A 24,083-nucleotide genomic window follows, 5' to 3' on the forward strand; every position below is an offset into this window, starting at 1 on the left:
GGATCTTAGCTCCCTGACCACGGATTGAACCTGCAGTGGAAGCACAGAGTCTTAACCACTGGACTGCTAAGGAAGTCCCTGTTAACTCCTTAAATGCATCAAAATGGGGAATATCTAAGCAATCAAATTCAATAATTTCACTAAGAACTCTAGATTCATTGTCAGCCCCTAAAGATTCATTTATAACTCGCTGAAGATTTCATTTTTGAGAATGCTGCTGAATATTCAATGGAGAAAAGACATTCTTCTTCAATAAACAGTGCTGGGAAGATTGGATATTCACATGTAAAAGAATGAAACTAGACCCTTATCTTGCACCACTTACAAAAAATTGACTTGAAATGGATTAAATACTTAAATTTGTTAAGACCTGAAAACATGAAACTCCTAGAAGAAAACATGGGGGAGAGACTTCCCTGGAGGTCCAGTAGTTAAGAATCCACCTTCCAATGCAGGCGACGTGGGTTCGATCCCTGGTGGGGGAACTAAGATCCCACATGCCGCAGGGCAACTAAAGCCTGTGCACTCTAGAGCCCACGTGCCACAACAAAGAACCCATGCACGGCAATGAAAGATCCCACATGCCACAGCGAAGGTGCTGCATGACACAACTAAGACCCAACACAGCCAATAAATAAATAAATAAATTTTTTTTTTAGAAAAAAGAAAACATGGGGGAGAAGCTCCTTGACATGGGTCTTGGCAATAATTTTTTGGATATAATACCCAAAGCACAAGTAATAAAATTAAAAATAAACAAGTGGGACTACATCAAACCAAAAAGCTTCTGCACAGCAAAAGAAACAATTAACAAAGTGAAAAGCCAACCTATGGAAGGGGAGAAAATATTTGCAAAACATTTATCTGATAAGGCACTAATATCCAAAATAGATAAAAAACTAACAACACAACTCAAGAGCAAAAAAACCCAATTAATCCAATTTAAAAACGGGCAAAAGACATGAATAGACATTTTTCTAAAGAAGATATATGAATGGCCAACAGGTACATGAAGAGATGCTCAACATTAGGGAAATGCAAATCAAAACCACAATGAGATAACACTTCATGCCTGTTAGAATGGTCATCATTAAAAAGACAAGAGAACAAATGCTGGTGAGGATGTAGAGAAAAGGGAACACTTGAGCACTCTTGGTGGGACTGTAAACTGGTACAGCCGCTATGGAAAACTGTGTATGGAGGATCCTCAAAAAATCAAAAATAGAACTGCCATATGATCCAGAAATTCCACTCCTGGGAATATAACCAAAGAAACCCAAAACACTAATCGGAAAAGGTATCTGCACCTCCCATGTTCATAGCAGCATTCTTTACAATAGCCAAGATATGGAAACAACCTAAGTATCCATCGATGGATAAAGGGATAAAGAAAATGTGGCGTGTGCGCACACACACACACACACAATGGAATATTATTCAGCCATTAAAAAAAAAGGAAATACTGCCGTTTACAACAACATGAATGGACCTGGAGGGCATTATGCTAAGTGAAATAAGTCAGAGAAAGGCAAACACTTTATTTTTTTAAAATATATTTATTTATTTATTTAATTTGGGCTGCATTGGGCCTTCATTGCTGCACGCAGGCTTTCTCTAGTTGCGGTGAGCAGGGGCTACTCTTTGTTGTGGTGTGCGGGCTTCTCATTGCAGTGGCTTCTCTTGTTGCAGAGCACGGGCTCTAGGCGTGTGGGCTTCAGTGGTTGTGGCCCCGGGCTCAGTAGTTGTGGCTTGTGGGCTCTAGGGCGCAGGCTCAGTAGTTGTGGTGCTTGGGCTTAGTTGCTCCACAGCATGTGGGATCTTCCTGGACTGGGGCTCAAACCCGTGTCCCCTGCACTGGCAGGCGGATTCTTAACCACTGCACCACCAGGGAACTCCAGAAAGACAAATACTTTATGATCTCACTTATACATGAAATCTTAAAACAACAACAACAACAAAAACAACTCATAGTTAAAGGGATCAGATTTGTGGCTGGGAGGGGAGGGGGACTGGAGGAAGGTGGTCAAAAGCTACAAACTTCTAGTTACAAGATGAATAAGCACTGAGGATATAATGTACAGCTTGATGACTACAGTTAACACTGCTGTATGATACGTATGAAAACTGTTAAGAGAGTAAGTAAATCCTCAGAATTCTCATCACAAGGAAAAATTTTAAAAGAATGCTGTTATGTGCCTCAGAAACTGCTGCAATGTTTAGGTCAATAAGCATAAGTACTTACAATTCTGTAACAACCCAAAGCATAATTTAATCACTATCAAACATTTCATCACCATTTACTATGATAAAAATTATAACAAATTTCAGGATAACCTGAAAGCCCATAAGTCTATCAAGAGTAAGTGGTTCAGGGACTTCCCTGGTGGTCCAGTGGTTAAGAATCCGCCTTCCAATGCAGGGGACGCAGGTTTGATCCCTGGTCAGGGAACTAGGATCCCACATGCTGTGGGGTAACTGAGCACATGAGCCACAACTACTGAGCTCATGCGCCGCAACTACTGAGCCTGCACGCCACAACTAGAGAGAAGCCCACGCACCGCAAGGAAATATCCCGCATGCCGCAACGAAGAATCCGCGTGCAGCAACTAAGACCTAATGCAGCCAAAAATAAATAAATAAATAAATATTTAAATACTAAAAAAAAAAAAAAAAAAAAAAGGTAAGTGGTTCATTAAATATACTCCTGGAATGATGCCCTGGCCAGCTTTAAATCTAAGCCTTAACTGGTGTATTAACACCAGTTTGGGGACTTGTTTTCTCCATCTTGCCTATGTTCATGCTACTTAATCATCGATTGAGAGAAATACTATGGAAACTATCCTTAGTGAATTTAGAAAGGCTAATTTTCAGGGGAATTCCCTGGCGGTCCAGTGGTTAGGACTCAGCGCTTTCACTCCTGGGGCCCGGGTTCAATCCCTGGTCAGGGAACTAGGAGCCCGCAAACCGCACGGCTACTTATCAAGTGGCAAAAACACCAATGAAAACCACTTTGGCATGTGCACTGCCCCAAAATAAAATGTTGCACTTTCTTGATATACCACTTTAGAATTCTCCTTTTATGACATCTATCAAAATTATATTTTTGTGTGACAGGTCTAATGTCTGTTTCCCTCACATGCTATAAGGGCAGAGACTGTTTTGGGGTCCTATCACAGCCTCAGCAGCTAGCAGTGTCAGGAACACAGTGAGTACTCCAAGTGTTTGCTAAACCTTCTCGCTGTTTCTGCTTCTCCCTTATCTGCCCTAACAACCTCTGGGTACCAGTCCTTTGTTATGATATAAGCAATGAATTAATCAATTTTTGCTAACATACCTTTATTAGTATAGACACTAAAGTAAAATAAAGAACACCGTAAGCTTTCAGGACCTCTTAAATAACAATGGCAAGACAAAGCATCTTGAACCCCTAGCACAACCATTCATCACTAAGTACTTTCCCATTCTTTTACTGCTTTTCAGTTTCCTTTCTGACACATTCTCTCTCCTACACTAAGTGGTATTTTCTCATTCTCCCAAAAGAAGTTTCTGAAGGGCTATTACATGTCAGAAGTTGGGCTGGAATACTTGTTCCCTGGGGACATACCATACACTCAGGTGTCGGGGAGAGATGACACAGTCATTAAACTAATTACTAAGAAGGATGGCAAGTATAATGACAGGGAAATACAGGGTGCTTTGGAAACGCATAACTAGGACAGGAGTGTACTCAAATGTAGGTCTAGCCAAAGAAATGACTTTGAAGGTGAAAATCTAAAGATGAAGACAACAAAGCCAGGTGAGACAGGAAGGGATAAATGTCTGATTCTAAAGGAACAGCACATACAAAGGCCAAAGAGTGTGCAGTATATTTGAGATCCGGAGGATGTTCAAGTTCAGTTGAACAGATGCAAAAAACAAATGCAGTTTGTTCTTTCAAATTGCAGACTTTTCTCCATCATAAATTTAATAAATCTTAGCATTTTTCATTGAAAAATGTCAAAGTACACTGTATTGTTGTTTCAGTTTTACATATTATTTCAGCTTATACAATTTATTATATAATTATTTCAGTTTTTATATATACCAAGTATACATGTTGTTAAAACAGACAACAGGCCCCAAATGGAGTCGCTTATGCTAGGCCTCATGTCCCCAAATCAAGGCTTACCTTAATTACAGTTTCGGCTCTCCCAGAAATGGAATCTTAAACCAGCCAATCAGGAATCACCTGATCAGCACCAGTTAGGTAATACACCTGACAGACCCCTACAATACCCTAAAGGGAAGCAATCTTACAATAACCAACCTGCTTTTTATAACTTCCTTGTTTCAACTCCCTTCTGCCTATGAAAGTCTTTCATTTTGTACAGCTCTAGGAAGCTCCTTTCTATCTCCTGGATGGGATGCTGCCCAATTCATGAACTGTTCAATAAAGCCAATAAGATCTTTAAAATTCACTCAGTTGAATTCTGTTTTTTAACACTGCATAGACACACCCATGGGTATGCACTAAGTCAAATGAAAATGTGTATCTTACTGTGAGACATGGTCAAAAAAGTCTGAGAAACTTTGGCAATGAGTCCTAGGAGGGAAAGGATAGACAGATAGGCAGAGGCAACAATTTATGAGGGGCCTGTCAAACCCCAAAACAGCCCTGTCTCTGCCCTTATAGCACGTGAGGGAAACAGACATTAGACAAGTAATCGCACAAAAATATAAGGCAGTGAAATATAAGGGCAGTAAATATATAAAGGCAGTGAAAAACCCCTGAAGGGTTAACAAGACATTTATATTTTTATTTATAAATATATTTACATATTGAGAAAAACAGCTGGCTGAAGCAAAGAGAAAGGATTAGAAAGAGCCAAGACAAGAGACAGTAAAAGCATTAGGAGGCTGACAATTAATTCAGGTAAGAAATGCTATAGCCTGGACTAGGGTGCTGGCAGTGGGATGGAAAGGTGTCCGAGGTGAAGAATATATATGATGCGATACCAACAGGACTTGGTGACTGAGTGAATGCAAAATGGGAGAGGCAACAGTTAAGGCTGATTCCCAAGGCTTAGACCACTGGGTAGATAATGGGGCCATTTACTGAGAGAGAGAACACCAAAAGCAGAGTTTAGAGGGAGGAATTCAGAGTAGACTTTGAAACATGTGTCCATATGAGAAATCCTCAGTCAGAATTCCCATTCAGTGATAATCAGGTAGTCCAACCAGCAGCGGTCCACTTTAGTCAGACCATGACTTCCCCAGCTCATCAGAATATCAGCCCGCCATTCTGCCTCATTATCTGTAAACTGACGGGCCCCTTCAGGCACGAGCTTGCAATGCCCTGGTCTTATTCACCACAGGCAGACACCAACCACACCACAGGCCCCCAACTTCCCACCACGAGAAGACTTTCCCAGATCTGTGTCTGGCAAAATTGAGGTTGCTGGGTAAATTGGCTGTAATTGCACCTAAATTATTGATACTCACTGGTAAACGTCTTCTCTCTCAAATCATTTACATTTTATTTAATGTAACTGAGAAGTAACTGGAAACGGCTGGCAAAATAATTAAGAAAAAGACACTAAGATTTTCTAATCAAGTTAAATGAGCAAGTAACACTAAAATCAAAATGAACTATAGGAGAGTTCTGGGTAACAGATATGAGGTGCCTCCCTACATGTGTCCTCCAGACACTAACTCAGGTCCAAGGCCTACCACTAGTCACAAATCTGCTGAATCAGACTTTCCAAATAGAATATGACTGGAAAAACCAACCTAAAGTCTAAATTAATTATCAAGTTAGTATTAACATCCTTGTTCTAGTAAATATTTTGGTAAATGATAATAAAAAGACATGAGTTTCAATTAACAAAGATTTAAAAATTTATTCTATGCCCACGTTCCCTTGACTAATATAACGTAATTTCCTTAACTCCAACCTAGAAGTTTTATGAAGTACAATTAAATTTTATCTGACCCTTTAAACATATTTATGAAATGGATTTAAAAATTCATGTAAGTGGAAAAAAGGCTAGCAAGATGCTGCTAATGAAAGTTTACAGTATTCACACAAATATGAGGCTGGAGCCAAAACATTACCAAATTAGCAAAGAAGCCAACAGTAGAAATGCAGTCCATCATGGTAAAAGATCAAAATAATTCAATCGCTCTGAATAACAACCTTTAGCACAAGGGCATCTCCGTTATTCCTCCACCACCAACAAGCCGCCCTATAGTTTTGGCCTCTTATCCTCCCTCATGGCCCCCGCCCTCTCTTCCTTTTCAGATTCTCGGGTCACGTCACCCCTTTTGTTGAGCACAGCCACCTGTTTCCGTTCCTTCATTTGCAGGTAATACTTTCCCTGACAATATACCTCATTTTCCTTTCTTACTATTGTCATTTTGACAAAACAGTAATTTTCTTTCCTATGCTGACTTTCTTTTCTGATTCCACTGATTAGTTATGAGTATCATTTTACACCATGCTAGTCTCTGTGAGATAAGAGAAAATGTCCTGGTCTCTGCTCCTGGTTCCTGACACAGAGTTCCTAAAACCCTTGTAATTTCCTAAGTGACAAGAGCACTAGGAGCATCTCTTGTTCTAATAAGGTGACCCGAGATGAGCTCTTGAATGGGGGCTGGTCACCAGAAAGACCAAGCCATGATTAGGAGCTTGGAATTTTTAGCTCTACCCCCACTCCCCTATCATCCAGAGAGGGGAAAGGGGCTGGAAATGGAGTTCATAATTGATCATGCCTACGTGAGGAAGCTTCCTAAAACCCCAGTAGTGGTGGCAGGGGGCATGTTCGGTCCAGAGAGCTTTCAGGAGGGCAAACACGTCCACCAGCAGGGTGACGCAACTCAACTCTACAGGACAGAAGCTCCTGTGCTCAGGACCCGCCCCCGCCCCAGACTTGTGGTATCTCTTCATCTGGCTGTTCATCTGCATCCTTTATCAATAAACTGTTAAGTGTAAATAAGTGTTTCCCTGAGTTCAGTGAGCTGTTTTAGCAAATTGATTAAACCCAAGAAGGGGGTCATTGGGACCTCATCTGTAACTGGTTGGTCAGAAGTACAGGTAATACCCTGGGCTTGAGACTGGGTAGAGAGGTTGCAGGGTACCAGGCTTGTGGGATTGAACCCTTAACCTATGGTATCTGATGGGAGACAGTGTCACAACTGAGTTAAACTGCAGAACACCCAGTTAGTGTCACAGGAAATCACTTGGTGTGGGGCAAAACCTCCACACATTTGGTGACCAGAAATGTAACTGATGAAGTTTCTTGAGTGTTGTGCCTTGACCTCTTTTATCTCGTAAACTAGTTTTTATTGCACAGTTTTGCACAGGGATGCATATGTTGCATTATAACAGAACTGGCTGTATGCAAAAGTGTAACAGAATATATTGGGATAAAAATGTTCTAATTATACATTTAATAAATAAATAGTACTGATTTTACAATAGTAAAAATAGTACTAATTGTTAGTTGCCATAATTTAACCTCTATGACTTGACACTAACTGGGTAAGTCAATTATACTTCCATGAAAAAATAAATAAAATTAAGAAAAGAGATAAAAAACAAAAAAAAATTTAAAGGGCAGTTTTACACATGTTAAATTAAGTTAAATGTATAGGAAATACAAAAATACTACAATAAATAATGCATTTTACCTCACAAAAGACTTGAAGTTTGCTTGTGGAGGTGGACTTCCAAAAGGCTGCAGCTTGTAAGTTACTGTGAAATGGTGAGTCCTCTGAAGTGCAGTGAGTGCAAAGCTGTAACACCACATGCAAATGAGTGTGGCTCATGAACACATGGTGGATGTTGGAGGTGTGTGTCTGTGTACATTTTGTGTATGCCTACACTGCTCAGTTCAGCTGGGTGCAATTTTCTGCATTCACCCAGTGTTTCCCATGGGCAAAATGTGCATAAGCAACAAAAAATTCACATTATGCTCAAATTGTTTCCTAATATATGAACTACATTACAACAAGTCTTCCTTGTCAAAGAAAGTGTTAAGCATAACTGACCTTCTATAATTTTGCTTAAAGAATGAAACAACATAAAGCAAAATATTAATAATGGTTACCTCTGGATGGTAGAATAATTACTACAAAGAGTTTACCTTGCTTTTATAAACTGATAAAGACGAAATTTAAAGAAAATATCTCCAAAATACAAAATCCAACCAGATCTTAAATTGCAACTTTATAGGCTAAAGTTTAAAAAGTGCTACATTAGTAAAGCAGATTCCTTTTCAGAAATGCCAAATTGCTTTCATATTATCTTCTATTTAGAAGGAAACTGAGCAATCAGGTTAAAAGGGGGGATTATTATTAGACTAACTTACTATGTTATTTAGGGTTAAAAAGCAATGGAGATAAGCAGAAGGTGCTATGGAAACCAGAAAACTGCATGAGGAGGGCAGAGAAAGCTTCACAGAAAGGGTGATATTTGAGCTCAATCTTAAATATTAGTAGGGTTCCATCACGTGGACAAGGTAGTGAAGGGCATTTAAGACAAAGGAAAAACATGGGGAAAAGCATAAAAAATCAGAGCAGTCTGGAGAACCAGTACAGTGAGGAGAAGAGTAGGTGAGGGAGTATAAGGGAGGCTGACTGAGAAGTAACAGCCAGCCAGGCACAGGAATGGGGCTTCTTCTGGTAGGTTATGGGAAGCAAATTAATGTGTTCATAACCAAAAGTGAAGAAATGATATGATCAGACGTGCTAAGAAAGATTACTATGGGTTCACTGAGGAGGATGCAATGACCAGGGGAGGGAAAATAGCACATGTAAGGTTTTTAAATATACTGAAACAGAAAAGGATGATTACTTGGATGTGGGCAGAAGGAAGGGTTACATACCTCAGTGTGATAGCTGTTACAATAAAATTCATCAACAAAATCTAGATACTTAGAGTTGTTTTAAGCACTATCAGAAATTTGCTCCAAATGCAGAATACCACTGTTTTAGGTTGTGCCTCCATTTTTTAAAAAAATTTTATTGAACTATAGTTAATTTACAATGTTGTATTAATTTCTGTTATACAGCAAAATGACTCAGTTACATGTATATATTCTTTTTCATATTCTTTTGCATTATGGTTTATCACAGGATATTGAATATAGTTCCCTTTGCTATATAGTAGGACCTCATTTTTTATCCATTCTATATATAATAGATTGCATCTGCTAACTCCAAACTCCCAATCCTTCCCTCCCCGACCTCCTTCCCCCTTGGCAACCACAAGTCTGTTCTCTATGTCTATGAATCTGTTTCTGTTTTGTAGATAGGTTAATTTACGTCGTATTTTAGATTCCATATATAAATGATATTATATGGTATTTGTCTTTCTCTTTCTGACTTACTTCGCTTAGTTTGATAAACTCTGGATCCATCCATGTTGCTGCAAATGTGTGTCTCAACTTTTCAATTTTAAAAGATAAGGAATAAGGGAGGCCAAGTACATTTTTCACATAGCCTTTTTTTTTTTAACAGGAGAAAGATAATTTAGAGTAGAGCTTTTATCACTCAATGCAAATCTACTTTCTAAACTGTTGCTGCCCTCTGCTGTCACTGAATTTACTTTTTTTCATTTTTTTCCCAGGAATAACATTAAAATAACATTAAACCTAGATTTAATCAAAACCAAAATATCACAAGATGGCAGAATACACTCAATTTCTAGTAATATACAAATATATTTTTAAAATCTTTTAATGATTTTACTTTTAAGGAGAGTGCATCTGGTTTTCCCTCATAAATTAGCCTCAGTTTTGACTTTCTCCATGAAGTCAGTAGGCTAAGGAGCTATCCTGAGCTCTGCAAAATGCCATTTTAAACTCAAGAGAGGCACATGAAAAGATGCTCAACATTGCTAATCATCAGAAAAATGCAAATCAAAACCACAATGAGACATCACCTCACACCTGTCAGAATGGCTATCATTAAAAAGACCACAAATAAGAAATTGTTGGCGAGGATGTAGAAAAAAGGGAACCCTCATAAACTGTTGGTGGGAGTGTAAACTGGTGCAGCCACTGTGAAAAACAGTATGGAAAAAAAATAACTAAACACAGAACTACCATGTGATCCAGCAATTCCACTCCTGGGTATATATCCGAAGAAAATGAAAACACTGGGCTTCCCTGGTGGCGCAGTGGTTGAGAGTCCGCCTGCCGATGCAGGGGACGCGGGTTCGTGCCCCGGTCCGGGAAGATCCCACATGCCGCGGAGCGGCTGGGCCCGTGAGCCATGGCCGCTGAGCCTGCGCGTCCGGAGCCTGTGCTCCACAACGGGAGAGGCCACAACAGTGAGAGGCCCGCGTACCGCAAAAAAAAAAAAAAAAAAAAAAAAAAAAGAAAGAAAATGAAAACACTAATTCAAAAAGATACACAAATCCCAATATTCCTATTAGCATTATTTACAATTGCCAAGATATGGAAGGGACCTGTGTCCATCAACAGATTAATGAGCAGAGAAGATGTGTGTGTGTGTGTGTGTGTGTGTGTGTGTACATATACATACATATATAAAAATATATATGGAATATTACTCAGCCATAAAAAAGGATGAGATTTTTGCCATTTCCAACAACATGGATGGACCTGGAGGGTATGATGCTTAATGAAGTCAGACAGAGAAAGCCTAATACTGTATGTTATCATTTATATGCAGAATCTAAAAAATAAAACAAACAAATGAATATAATAAAACAAACAGATGCACAGATATAGAGGACAAGCTAGTGGTTACCAGTGGGGAGAGAGAAGGGGGGAGGGGCAACACAGGGGTAGGGGATTAAGAGGTACAAACTACTATGGGTAAAATAAGTTACAAGGATATACTGTACAGCATAGGGAATATAGCCAGTATTTTATAATAACTTTAAATGGAGTATAATCTATAAAAATACTGAATCACTATGTTGTACACCTGAAACTAATATTGTAAATCAACTCAAGAGAGATTAGTTAGGTTCCCAGTGACTAGGATATATCTAGATTCTCCAGTGTTCCACGTTATTGAAAGAAAATACACACCTCTAAGCACCACGAAACTTGGAACAGTCTTCCTCCTTTAATATTTTCTAGGCTGGGTGATTTCAAATACCTTAACTGGACATCAGTTATCAAACTGATAATGTAAAGCATTTGATTTACATAATGTTATGATATCTCACAGGTCTATATGTGATGATGTCTAATGGTATGATATCTCACAGGACTTATACTAAGTGTAACACCAAAAAAGTAGGGAATTACTAACTTGTTGAAAACTCTCAAGTACATTAATCTACACATATGCAGAGAGGTTCATGAAGAGAGCCAAGCCTTTCAAATCCAATTCCTAACTTCCATGCTTATCTCAGGGAATAAGAAAGATTCCCCAGAGAATATGCAGAGCAATATTTCTTACATTTTTTGGGGGGTGGTGGTGGTTTACATATACTTTTGAATATCTGATGAAACTTGCAGATCCTTTACCCCTCCAAAAATACATATACACAAAATTTTGCATAAAATTTCAGGATACTTTCAAGAACTCATTCAAAAATCCCAGGTTTAAAGTTTCAGGTACTGAGTGAAAAGGGGCCCAAAAATACAACTGGGGATTGTGGGGTGGGCGTGGGGTGACTACACTGAAGAGGATGGCAAAAAATATAAGGATCTAGCAATTCCAGTTCTGAGTATATATCTAAAAGAAACAAAATCGTTATCTCGAAGAAATATCTGCACCCCCCACATTCACTGCAGCATCATTTACAACAGCCAAGACACGGAAACAACCTAAGTGTCCACCAGCGAAGGAATGGATAAAGAAACTGTGATACATATGTACAACGGAGTATCCTTCAACCATAAAGAAAGAAATCCTGCCATCTGCAACAACATGAGTGGACCTTGAGGGCATTATGTCAAGTGAAAAGAGTGAGACAGGGAAAGTCAAATACTTTGTGATCTCACTTATATGTGGAATCTAATAAAACCAAACTCATAAACACAGAAGAGACTGGTGGTTGCGAGAGGCAGGGGGTGGAGGAAATGGGTGAAGGTGGGCAAAAGGTACAAATTTCAAGTTATAAGATTTAAGTCCTGGCAAGGTAATGTACAACATGCTGACTGTAATTAAAAAACAAAAATAAGGGCTTCCCTGGTGGCGCAGTGGTTGAGAGTCCGCCTGACGATGCAGGGGACACGGGTTCGTGCCTGGGTCCGGGAAGATCCCACATGCTGCGGGGCGGCTGGGCCTGTGAGCCATGGCCACTGAGCCTGCGCGTCCGGAGCCTGTGCCCCGCAACGGGAGAGGCCACAACAGTGAGAGGCCCGCGTACCGCAAAAAAAATAAAAACAAAAAACAAAAACTGTATTGTATATTCGAAAAGCTGCTAAGAGATTAGACTTTAAAAGGTCTCATCATAAGAAAAAAAACTAAGTGAGGTGACGATGTTAACTTATTGTGGTGATCAGTTACGTAGTATATATATACATATCAAATCGTGTTGTACATCTAAATTTATACAATGTTATATGTCAATTATATCTCAGTAAAACTGGGAGGAAAAAAACCCTGTCACACTCACCAGTGAAACCTAGTAAGATAAGGACTGGACTGTGTTCACTGAATTTAGCAACAAGTAAGTCACTTAGCAAATGCCATTTCAGTACAGTGGTCAGGGCTAAAGCCAGTGGAGTGAATGGAATATGGAAATGTAGGCTTTCAGAAACTTCACTGAGTACAGGTACAAGAGGAGGACACAGGGACAAGGATGGCTTTTTTACCTCATGAGGGAAGAGATGTGAGAGATATGTTTAAAACAGCTGATGTTAAGTGGTAAGAGTAAATTGTTTAGAGAGCCTATCTCCATGATTACATCCCTAACACCTGTCAATCCCCTTGTGCTTCCAACTGATCCTGTTGGAATGAGGCCAGAGGAGACAATCAGAAAATGGTAGCAGTAGAAGATATTCATTTACAGGATGAGGAAATTGAGGCACAAAGGAGGGAAATTAAGCCACACTAAAGAAATGTGAAACAGAAAAGATTAAAGACCCATTTTCTTTAATTCCACTTTGGTGGGACTAAATTAAAATCTAGGGCATTTAAGCCTCATCAGTCTAATGAGGAGCCCTGACTAGAATAGCAATACTTTTCATACAGTGGTACTCTGAAACGATAAGCAGTTAGCTCTTCTTTTACACTCTGTTAGATAAATAAGAGGGAAGGTTACCATAAAATTTAAATTAAATCTATACTTATTTTGTACCAGTCATCATAGCTTTTTAAGTCTGCCTACAAAAAAATTCATAAAGCTTTCTCATAATATTGAAAGGTTTGTTTTCCATAGCTCCAAGAGATGTTGATTTTTAACTCTGAAACTTAAAATGCTTTATGTATTAGACATATAACTTTGTACTTACTAAAATATTTGTTGTAGAAACTAATGTTCACTTAAAGTTAAAAACTATGCTTGTAAGAGCAAGTTGATTTTATCCACCAATACTATATTGATTAACTAATATATGACTTTGCTTACTTTATTGTAGTAACTACCCTCTGACTTCAACTGTTACCACCAAGACCTTCTGTCTTAACTTTCTTTCATAGCTGTACTGGAAAGGTTAATTCCAGTAGGCCTGGAATTAGCCTCCGGTGTTTTCTTCAAGTTCCTGCATGGCAATGACCCCTGGTCAAGGCATGAAACATACTAATCGTGTTGTTTTGTAATCTCTCGTCCCAGGAGATTCAAGGTGGTTCATTCAGCTTAGCACCATGTGATCGATGATTTGCACCCGGTCTCACTGAGGCCCCAAGAGGGCTCTGCTGTAGAAACTAGTTACAGAACAGGAATACGCCCACAAGACCAGCAAAATATTAAGAAGCCCAGCAAGACTGTTTTAGGCTCCCTGGTTCCAGGGTGTTCTGTATACAATAATGGTCCCTGATAGGAGAAGGTGCACCTCACCAAGGACCTTTTTATAGGTACCTGCACCTGACCTCCCCGGCCCCCTTGTTGTGACAGCCTTTCGCTGTGATGCATTATCCTTACTTTAGTGCGGCTGCTAGACTGTATCCTTTTCCAGTAATAAACCATGTGTTTGTAAGCACTGTCATTTCGGGTCCTGTGAGTCTTTAGCAATCAAACCCTGTTTAACTGCCACTGTTAGTGCAAGACACCTATTAATAAACCTCGTAATCCTAATATTCATTTCTAAAAAACAAAAATTCTAAATTGTCTCATGACTTCTGTCTGTGATACAGCCAGAGGGCAACACAAACCTATTAGGAAAACGTAAAGATGAGTCACCAGAACCAACTTTAAAAGGACAGAACATTTGCTAAGTATATTGAGAGTGAAGGAAAACAAAAACAAAATCATTTTATTACCTTCATATTTTTCCAGAGCCTGAATAACATTAGGGAGTTGATTTATACCCTGATAGAGTCGATAACAATCTTGTAAGTTTGCTGCTTGTCTTTGAAATTTCTTGGCAAGTCGGTTAAGATCTGGAAATCGACGAAGTAAATCTTCTTGTAAACTCTGCCTCAATTCTGCATCTTCTACAAAAGCTTCGACTAAATTTAATCTGAAATAAATTATACTAGAATTAATCTTAAATATTTTAGTGTGAAACTAAAATTTGGCAACTAGGTGCATGTCTCAACTCAAAAACTCCATGTAAGAAGCTTGAATCTATTCTGAAATGTTAGTTTTTTGTAGAGGATGGAAAGCTCCATAACACCGTGATGTAAGCAGTTTGTGATTAGTTAATAACCAAATTAATGTTTAGTTAAGTAGTATCATATGATACTGAAATATACCCAATTTTGTTTGCCTTTCATCAAATTGACATTTCTTAAATAGAGGAATCTCATTATTGGGACTGTTGATATTGACACATTATTGCACATGGAAACAATGATCTTTAATGAAACAGAATTACAATTCAAGAATGTTGCCAAATTCAATACTTATTCTATCAGAAAGTCTTATAAGTTCAAAATGTATTCTAAAATTACCTCATGATAGTACAAAGCCAAAATGATCTTTAATGAAACATCTTTAACGAAACAGAATTACAATTCAAGAATGTTGCCAAATTCAGTACTTATTCTATCAGAAAGTCTTATAAATTCAAAATGCATTCTAAAATTACCTCATGATAGTAAAAGCCAAAATTTTCTAATTAAAAAACTGAAATAAGTTTATTGCTTCACAAAATCAGTAAATAAAATCTTAGCTTGTTTCAAGAACTATAAAACACACAGTTTATATTGCTTTTGTAATTTATTGGAATCAGTGGCTTTCCATTTTTTTCCCTGTAATCCACAGCAAGAAATATAGTTTTACATCATGACCCAGCACATACATGCACAGATACTGTAGCGGGCAAAATAAGCCACCTCAAAACATGCCACTCTAGTGTCCATAAGGACTACTTTGGTCCTTAAGGACTATTTTTAGTTGAGGACAATTGAGAAGGAGCAGAAAGAAGGAAAGCTCTTTGCCTTCTCCCTATTTGCCCAAAAGCAGGACAAAAATTTACGAAGGTGCTCTCCCTTCCTTCTTTACCAGGAAGGACAACAATTAATCTCAACTTTAGACCCTTAACAGCCTGGAGATGGCAACAGAGGAACATACATAACCCTACCAGCTAGCCTTTCTCTACCTTTAGTTTCCATACATTTCCCTTCCCACAATTTGTAGCCCTAGGAACTCAAAGTCCCTTTCCTTTGTCTTGTCACTTCTCTGAAAATTTATTGTTCTTTTGCTAAGATGCTATATAAGCCCAAGTTCCAACTAACCCTAGAGTTACTCATCTCTGAGCGCTCCCACATGTAAGCATAAACATGTTTGTTTTTTCTCTTGTTAATCTTTTGTCAGTCCAATTCATAGGGCCACAGCCAAAGAACCAGGAGAGTAGTAGGAAAAAGAAACTTTCCTCCCTGACAACATATAATTAAAATAGGTTTTGCAAGACAAAACTTAACTCTTACTATATGTGGTGCACTCTTTTATTTTTCTCTTGTATTTAACTTTTCAAAAATGCTAGTTATCACCTGCTACACTAACTTCACAACCCACCACTGGGTCACAACATGCACTATGAAAAACTATGTAGTAGATGGTATTGAAGTAATAGCTGAAAGGTAAACTTTAACATTCAAAGGTAGGGGAAATGGCGTGGGCACAGAAGACGATCCTAGGTTTAGAACGCTATCAGATGAACAACCATTTTCCTTACATTTGTAAATTATATGAGTAGTAAATTAATCCTCAAATTGCACAGGAACAGGAAAAGGAGCCAAATCAGCTTTCTAAATTTCTTAACTATTTACTGATCTCTTCATCAGCATTTACAATTCCTGCATCATCATAATGTTCATCTAGCATGTCATATGAAGGGAAAAATATGCTGTCCCTGTAGTTATCATATAATGACTACAAATATTAAAGCAAGATTTTGCAACCTTGGTATGTGGCAGCCTGGATGGGAGGGGAGCCTGAGGGAGAATGGATACATGTTTATGTATGGCTGAGTCGCTTTGCTGTGCACCTGAAACTATCACAATATTGTTAATCAGCTATACTCCGATATAAAGTAAAAAGTTAAAAAAAAAAAAAAGATTTTGCAACCTTGGCAATACTGACATTTAGGCTAGATAATTCTTTGCTGTGAGGGGTTGTTCTGTGCTGTTTAACAGCATCCCTGAATTCCACCCACTATACTCTTTCCAGAGTAACAACGCAAAATGTCTCCAGACACTGCCAAATGTCCCAGAGGCGGCAGGGGAGGGGAGGACAGCCCCAGGCTAGGCCACTGGTTTAAAGGACCTTGAATCACTTTAAAAGATGAAAGTAAAGAGAAAAATAACAAACTCTATAGAATGTCAAGATAATATTCAGGGAGTTGGTAGTAGATATATTTGTTGTAGCAAATGCCAAATTAGTGGGGAAATAATCTGCTACCAAGCTTGTATTATGAACCAGTCACAGGCTATATAAACAAGCAATTATTCAGGCACTCACTGCTCCAGAAAATATTTCTATGGCTTGTACTCTAGATTTTAAAAACAAAGCAAACAAAACTGAGTCAGGGATGCAGCCAAATCACAGCAAATTTGGGCCTTCCTAGCTAATCCTCTGGCTCTAACTGGGCTTCTCCAAGTTTGATCCAAGATTACCCATATTAAAATCACTTGGAGGTGGAATACAGAATCCCCAAGGTTGGGGCCCACCTGTGAAATTGCAATGAGCTTCTCAAGTGATTCTTCGGCCCAGAACAGTTTAAAAAAGTGAGTTCTAACAATCACAAGAAATTTCTGAGTTCTCATGATAAAACAGGAAGAGAAGTTTAAGGGGGTCAGGAAAAGGATGAAAGAAACCTGATGTTGGCTTCACCTACCTCATCTTTCTTCTCCTCTTCTTTTCCTAAAACTCCTTAGGCCACTCTCCATAAATGGTAAGTATTCACAGAGAAGACATCTCTGATCTAGAATCTCCCTATGCTTCTTTCCTGTTCCACCAAGTATCTTATCACTGTTTCCTCTCAAGCTGACCACAGAATCATAAGTAACCAACATTGTTCAAGAGCATAAAGTTCCACAGAATAGAGAGCCCAGAAATAAACCCACACACCTACGGTCAATTAATCTTCAACCAAGGAGGCAAGAATATACAATGAGAAAAAGACGGTCTCTTCAGCAAGTGGTGTTAGGAAAGTTGGGACAGCCACATGTACATCAAAGAAGTTAAAACAGCCTCACACCACACACAAAAATAAACTCAAAATAGCTTAAAAGGGCTTCCCTGGTGGCGCAGTGGTGGAGAGTCCGCCTGCCGATGCAGGGGACACAGGTTCATGCCCTGGTCCGGGAAGATCCCACATGCTGCGAAGCGGCTGGGCCCGCTGAGCCTGCGCGTCCGGAGCCTGTGCTCCGCAACGGGAGAGGCCACAGCAGTGAGAGGCCCGCGTACCACAAAAAGAAAGAAAAAAAAAATAGCTTAAAGACTTAAACATAAGACATGATGCCATAAAACTCCTAGAAGAGATAATAATTTTGTAAAACATTCTCTGACATAAATCCTACCAATGTTTTCTTAGCTCAGTCTCCCAAGACAATAGAAATAAAAACAAAAATAACAAATGGGACCTAATCAAACTTAGAAGCTTTTGCACAGCAAAGGAAGCCACAAACAAAACGAAAAGACAACCTACAGATTGGGAGAAAATATTTGCAAACAATGTGACTGACAAGGGCTTAATTTCCAAAATATACAAACAGCTCATACAACTCAACAACAAAAAAACAAACAACCCAATCGAAAAATGGGCAGAATACCTAAATAGACATTTCTCCAAAGAATACATACAGATGCCCAATAAGCACATGCAAAGATGCTCAACATCACTAATCATTAGAGAAATGCAAATCAAAACTACAATGAGGTATCACCTTACACCAGTCAGAATGGCCATCACTAAAAAAGTCTATAAGTAACAAATGTTGGAGAGGGTGTGGAGAAAAGGTGGGAATGAAAGTTGGTGCAGCCACTTGGAAAACAGTATGGAGGTTCCCCAGAAAACTAAAAATGGAATTACCATATGATCCAGCAATCCCATTCCTGGGCATATACCCAGACAAAACTATAATTCAAAAAGATACATGCACCCCCTATGTTCACAGCAGCACTATTCACAAGAGCCAAAACATGGAAGCAACCTAATGTCCATTGATGGATGAATGAATAAAGAAGATGTAGTACATATATATAATGGAATAATACTCAGGCATGAAAAAGAATGAAATAAAGCCATTTGCAGCAACATGGATGCAACTAGAGATTACCGTACTAAGTCAGTTAGAAAGAGAAAGACAAATACCGTATGATATCACTTATATGTGGAATCTAAAATATGACACAAATGAATCTATCTACAAAACAGCAACAGACTCATGGACATACAGAACAGACTTGTGGTTGCCAAGGGCAAGAGGGATTGAGTGGGAGGTTGGAGTTAGCAGATGTAAGCTATTATATATAGAACGGATAAACAACAAGGTCCTACTGTATAGCAAATGGAACTATATTCGATATCCTATGAGAAACCGTAATGGAAAAGAATATAAAAAAAGAATGTATATACATATATATAACTGAATCACCTTGCTGTACAGCAGAAATTAACACATTATAAATCAACTATACTTGAATTTAAAAAAAAAAAAGAGCATAAAGTTCCAGAAAGAGTATTAAGTAAAACAGCAAGGGAATGAAAAAGCTTCTAAAACACATAGCACAAGGCAAGATACACAGCCCCCTCAGTCTTTGGTCTGGATATCATTAAAAGTCTAATAATGGACTTCCCTGGGGGCGCAGTGGTTAGGAATCCGCCTGACAATGCAGGCAACACGGGTTCGAGCCCTGGTCCGGGAAGATTCCACATGCCACGAAGCAACTAAGCCCCCGTGCGCCACAACTACTGAGCCCACGTGCCACAACTAACTACTGAAGCCCGCGCAGGTAGAGCCCGTCCTTTGCAATGAGAAGCCACTGCAATAAGAAGCCCGTGCACCGCAGTGAAGAGTAGCCCCTGCTCACCGCAACTAGAGAAAGCCCGTGCGCAGCAACGAAGACCCAATGCAGCCAAAAATAAATAAATTTATTTTTTTAAAAAGTCTAATAAATTGCTAGTTTCACAAGTCTATTCGACATGCCATTTCAGAAATAATTACAGTATTAGTTTGTGCTCTGGCTAACAGAGGTTTTTTTAAAAAAAGACTGCTCTACTGTTTCCATGACAATCCCACTTTCAAATCACAACTTCAGAAGTACCAAAGTTAGTGTTGGCAAAACAGAGTATACCTGTCAATTCTACTCAAAATTACTCAGCTGTCACAATTTGATACATTAATGCAAAAGTTGACTGGAATACAAGACAATTTTTAGGGTCAGTTAATCTCTAAAATTCCAAAAGAATAAATTATAAAATTAGTCATGAAATTTTTGATATTTTAAAATCACCATTGTGTTCTTTAAAACCAGCACTTCTGATCTCTCACTGTAAAAACAGTTGACTGGAATTTCATGACAGCTTATTTATATGGCTGAGAACAAATCTGGTACCTAAATACAAGTTTTTGAGCCTCTTCTTTATCTGTTCTTCACATGGTTTAACGCAGACGGAACCACTCATTTGATACATTAAATAGCAGATAATCTGCTACATAGGCTTGAGAAAATTAAAAAAGAAAAAAGAGTATGGCAAAATATAAGAGAAAGGAACATGCTTTCAAGGAATTTTCAATCTAGTGGAGGAGGACATGTTGCATCTTACAGTTAGTGCTGAGTAACAACCAAGATACAAAATGCAATGAAATGTGATACAAGTAAGAAAGCAGAGAATTCCTATGGGAGCTGGGGAACCTCATTTTGGGGTATTTCATTTGCCTATATTCTAAATAGTTGGGATTTAAAGAGATAGGATCTTGAGGAAAATGCTTGGGTGGGGAGGGTGGAACAGCAAGAGCAGAGACTTGAAGAGAGAACAGTACAGGATGCACTGGAAGAAAACTGAAGCAGAGAAGGAATAGGGAAAAAAACTATAACCAAGGCAAAATGGAAAGGTTGCCTTTGGAAAGGAAAGCATTATTTCCTCTTCTGAGAAAGAGCCAGGGAGTAAAAGACTGAAAATACAGGTACATTTTGAGATTGTAAGAATCAGGGAGGAGATCATCTGCTTACACGTAGGAGGCAGCTGAAGGGAAAATAAAAAATGTTGGTCATTGGTCACTGAAATGAGTCATGTAACAAAAGTAATACCAGGCAGCAGTGAAAACTAGATAGCTTGAAAGTACAGTGGAAGCTTTTTTTTTTTTTTTTTTTTTTTTGCGGTACGCGGGCCTCTCACTGTTGTGGCCTCTCCCGTTGCGGAGCACAGGCTGCAGACGCGCAGGCTCAGTGGCCATGGCTCACGGGCCCAGCCGCTCCGCAGCATGTGGGATCTTCCCGGACCGCGGCACGAACCCGTGTCCCCTGCATCGGCAGGCGGACTCTCAACCACTGCACCATCAGGGAAGCCCCAGAAACTTTTAATTGAGAAAGAAAGCTAAGGAGAGAGGGGCCAGTATGACAAAGAACCAATGGGGCAAGAAATTCTATGGCCCCCATGAAAGCACTGGAAAGAGGGTTGCCTTTGTGGTGCAGACTGGACAGGAAGGCAAATAAAATTCAAAGGGACTAGCAGATCAGCCCAGAGACCAGAAAAAAGGGGTTTCCACTAAACTCGATTTGGAAGCAGAGAAAATGGTGGAAAAGCAGTAGAGTGATAGCCCTCCTGTTCTTCCTCTGAGGCCAGAGCAATGCTTTGCTGTTTTAAAGAAACTGCACTCACTGTATGACCTCCAGACCTCTCTGTTTCTACAGAATACAGACTACTAACTAAAGACATCCTTGCACAAAAGGATACTTAATATAACCTGGAAAGAAGTCTAGGTCTAAGTCTTAATATAACCCTGGAAGTACACCGCCTCAAGAAGCATGATATATTATCACATAAGCACCACCACCATTTCTACATTTATAGGAACCACTTTTTTTTAAAATAAATTTATTTATTTTATTTATTATTTTTGGTTGTGTTGGGTCTTCGTTGCTGCACACGGGCTTTCTCTAGTTGCGGCGAGGGGGGGCTACTCTTCGTTGCGGTGCGCGGGCTTCTCATTGTGGTGGCTTCTCTTGTTGTGCAGCACAGGCTCTAGGCATGTGGGCTTCAGTAGTTGCAGCTTGCAGGCTCTAGAGCACAGGCTCAGTAGTTGTGGTGCACAGGCTTAGTTGCTCCGTGGCATGTGGGATCTTCCTGGACCAGGGCTCGAACCCGTGTCCCCTGCATTGGCAGGCGGATTCTCAACCACTGTGCCACCAGGGAAGCCCAGAACCACTTTTATTTGGAGATATATATTTCTAATAAGATTGCTACATTAATCATATTAAATGTCATAGAAAAAGAAATACTTAGTTTTGGGCTTCCCTGGTGGCGCAGCGGTTGGGAGTCTGCCTGCCAATGCAGGGGACGCGGGTTCGCGCCCTGGTCTGGGAAGATCCCACAAGCTGCAGAGAAACTGGGCCCGTGAGCCACAATTACTGAGCCTGCGCGTCTGGAGCCTGTGCTCCGCAACAATAGAGGCCGCGATAGTGAAAGGCCTGCGCACCGCGATGAAGAGTGGCCCCCCCTTGCCACAACTAGAGAAAGCCCTCGCACAGAAACGAAGACCCAACACAGCCATAAATAAATAAATAAATAATATCACCCCTGATTAAAAAAAAAAAGAAAAGAAATACTTAGTTTTAAACTAGAAGGCAATAAGAATACCAAATTCAACATATGCAAATGATATCATCAGCAATTTCACAAGTGAACTATTTCATATGCTAACATATATTCAATGTTCTTTAAAGAATTGTAACTTTGAAAAAACATGGGAAAATTACCAAGGCTTCAGATGAATCTATGGAAAGACTAAAAAACAAAAACAAAAACAATCCCAGAAGATTAAAAGTAACAGTAACAGTCCTAGTGTATGTGCAAACATGAGGACTCTTTGAACCTATCAGAAAATAAGTGCAAAAATAGTAATATGGACAGTGTTCTTATAATTCCTAATTTGATTGTTAGATAAAGCACAAAAGGAAGAAATACCCAGAAACTCACTTCTAAAAGGTAATAACGTATCAATTCTCTTTGGAGATTAAAGTATGTAAGCCATTAGCTAAAAAGTATTTGTAGTCTCAGTGCAAATAGGTTTTAATGAATGGAAAAATGAGCATTAGAACACACAACGCAATTCCATGGATATAACTTAAATAAAAGCCAAAATAGTACATTTCACTTCTGATGTTAATCCAACTTGGATCAAATTAAATACAATTGACAGAAACAAGAAATACAGTACAGGGACTTCCCTGGTGGCGCAGTGGTTAAGAATCCACCTGCTAATGGTCTGGGAAGATCCCACACGCCATGGAGCAACTAAGTTCATGCGCCACAACTACTGAGCCTGAGCTCTAAAGCCCACGAGCCACAACTACTGAGCCACGCACTGCGACTACTGCAGCCTGCACACCTAGAGCCCGTGCTCTGCAACAAGAAGTCACCACAATGAGAAGCCTGAGCACCGCAACAAAGAGCAGCCCCCGCTCGCCGCAACTAGAGAAAGCCTGCATGCAGCAACGAAGACCCAACGCAGCCAAAAGTAAATAAATAAAATAAATTTATATAAAAAAAAGAAATACAGTACAGCGTTTAAGGGCATGGGCTCTGGAGTCAGGCCAGCCTGGCTTTAAAGCCAGCCTCCATCACCACACAGCTAATGAACATGAGATGCTTAGCACAGTGCCAGGCAACCTGTCTTCTCTTCCTCCTAAGAGCCTGACAGTAACTTAAAATAATCCTATTTTCATCATTGTTCCTGAACCTAGCACTGGGCTATAGTCCTGGACAAGATGTATGCATTAAACTCAAAGATCTAGCCATAACTGTCCCTATGTCTGCTCTAATAAAAATAGAAGAAAAAGAGAAATCTCTCCTTTCCTTAACAGAATTCACCGCACAGCCACACACTTTAAAATTAACTCCTCACTTACTGTTTAAGAGGGTGGAGTAGAGATTTCCACCACTTTCTCTGTTAGAAAATCATCCCAAAACAATGACAGTAAAAAACAGAAAAAACTGGGGACTCCCCTGGTGGTCCACTGGTTAAGAAGCCGTCCTGCAATGCAGGGAACGCCGGTTCGATCCCTGGTCAGGGAACTAAGATCCCACATGCCACAGGGCAACTAAGTCCGCATGCCACAACTAAGATCCGACGCAGCCAAAAAATAAATAAATATTAAAAAAGAAAAAACTTGATTCAGTGTGTAATCCTGAAGATCAATCTTAAATGCTTAGAGAGGGAGTTAATAGACTTGCCCTGAGAACCCCAGGAAGGCATTAACTAAAAAGCATGAGGTATCACAGCAGGTGGAATTGAGAAACGGTGATAAAAAAAAAAGAGACTGGGGCTTCCCTGGTGGCACAGTG

The 24,083-nt window shown here is 39.5% G+C and overlaps 1 protein-coding gene across 1 annotated transcript in view; it reads right to left on the minus strand.

Moving 5' to 3' along the window:
* The window catches only part of MSH2 (mutS homolog 2), a 73,363-nt gene that overhangs the window by 33,194 nt on the left and 16,086 nt on the right, over nucleotides 1–24,083 (minus strand). The window contains exon 7 of the mRNA XM_019943195.3: nucleotides 14,389–14,588. Coding sequence (XP_019798754.1) covers nucleotides 14,389–14,588 — 200 coding nt within the window. The remainder of the gene's footprint in view (nucleotides 1–14,388; nucleotides 14,589–24,083) is intronic.

This window comes from Tursiops truncatus, chromosome 14 (assembly GCF_011762595.2).
Source record: "Tursiops truncatus isolate mTurTru1 chromosome 14, mTurTru1.mat.Y, whole genome shotgun sequence".
In the NCBI taxonomy this organism is placed as follows: domain Eukaryota; kingdom Metazoa; phylum Chordata; class Mammalia; order Artiodactyla; family Delphinidae; genus Tursiops; species Tursiops truncatus.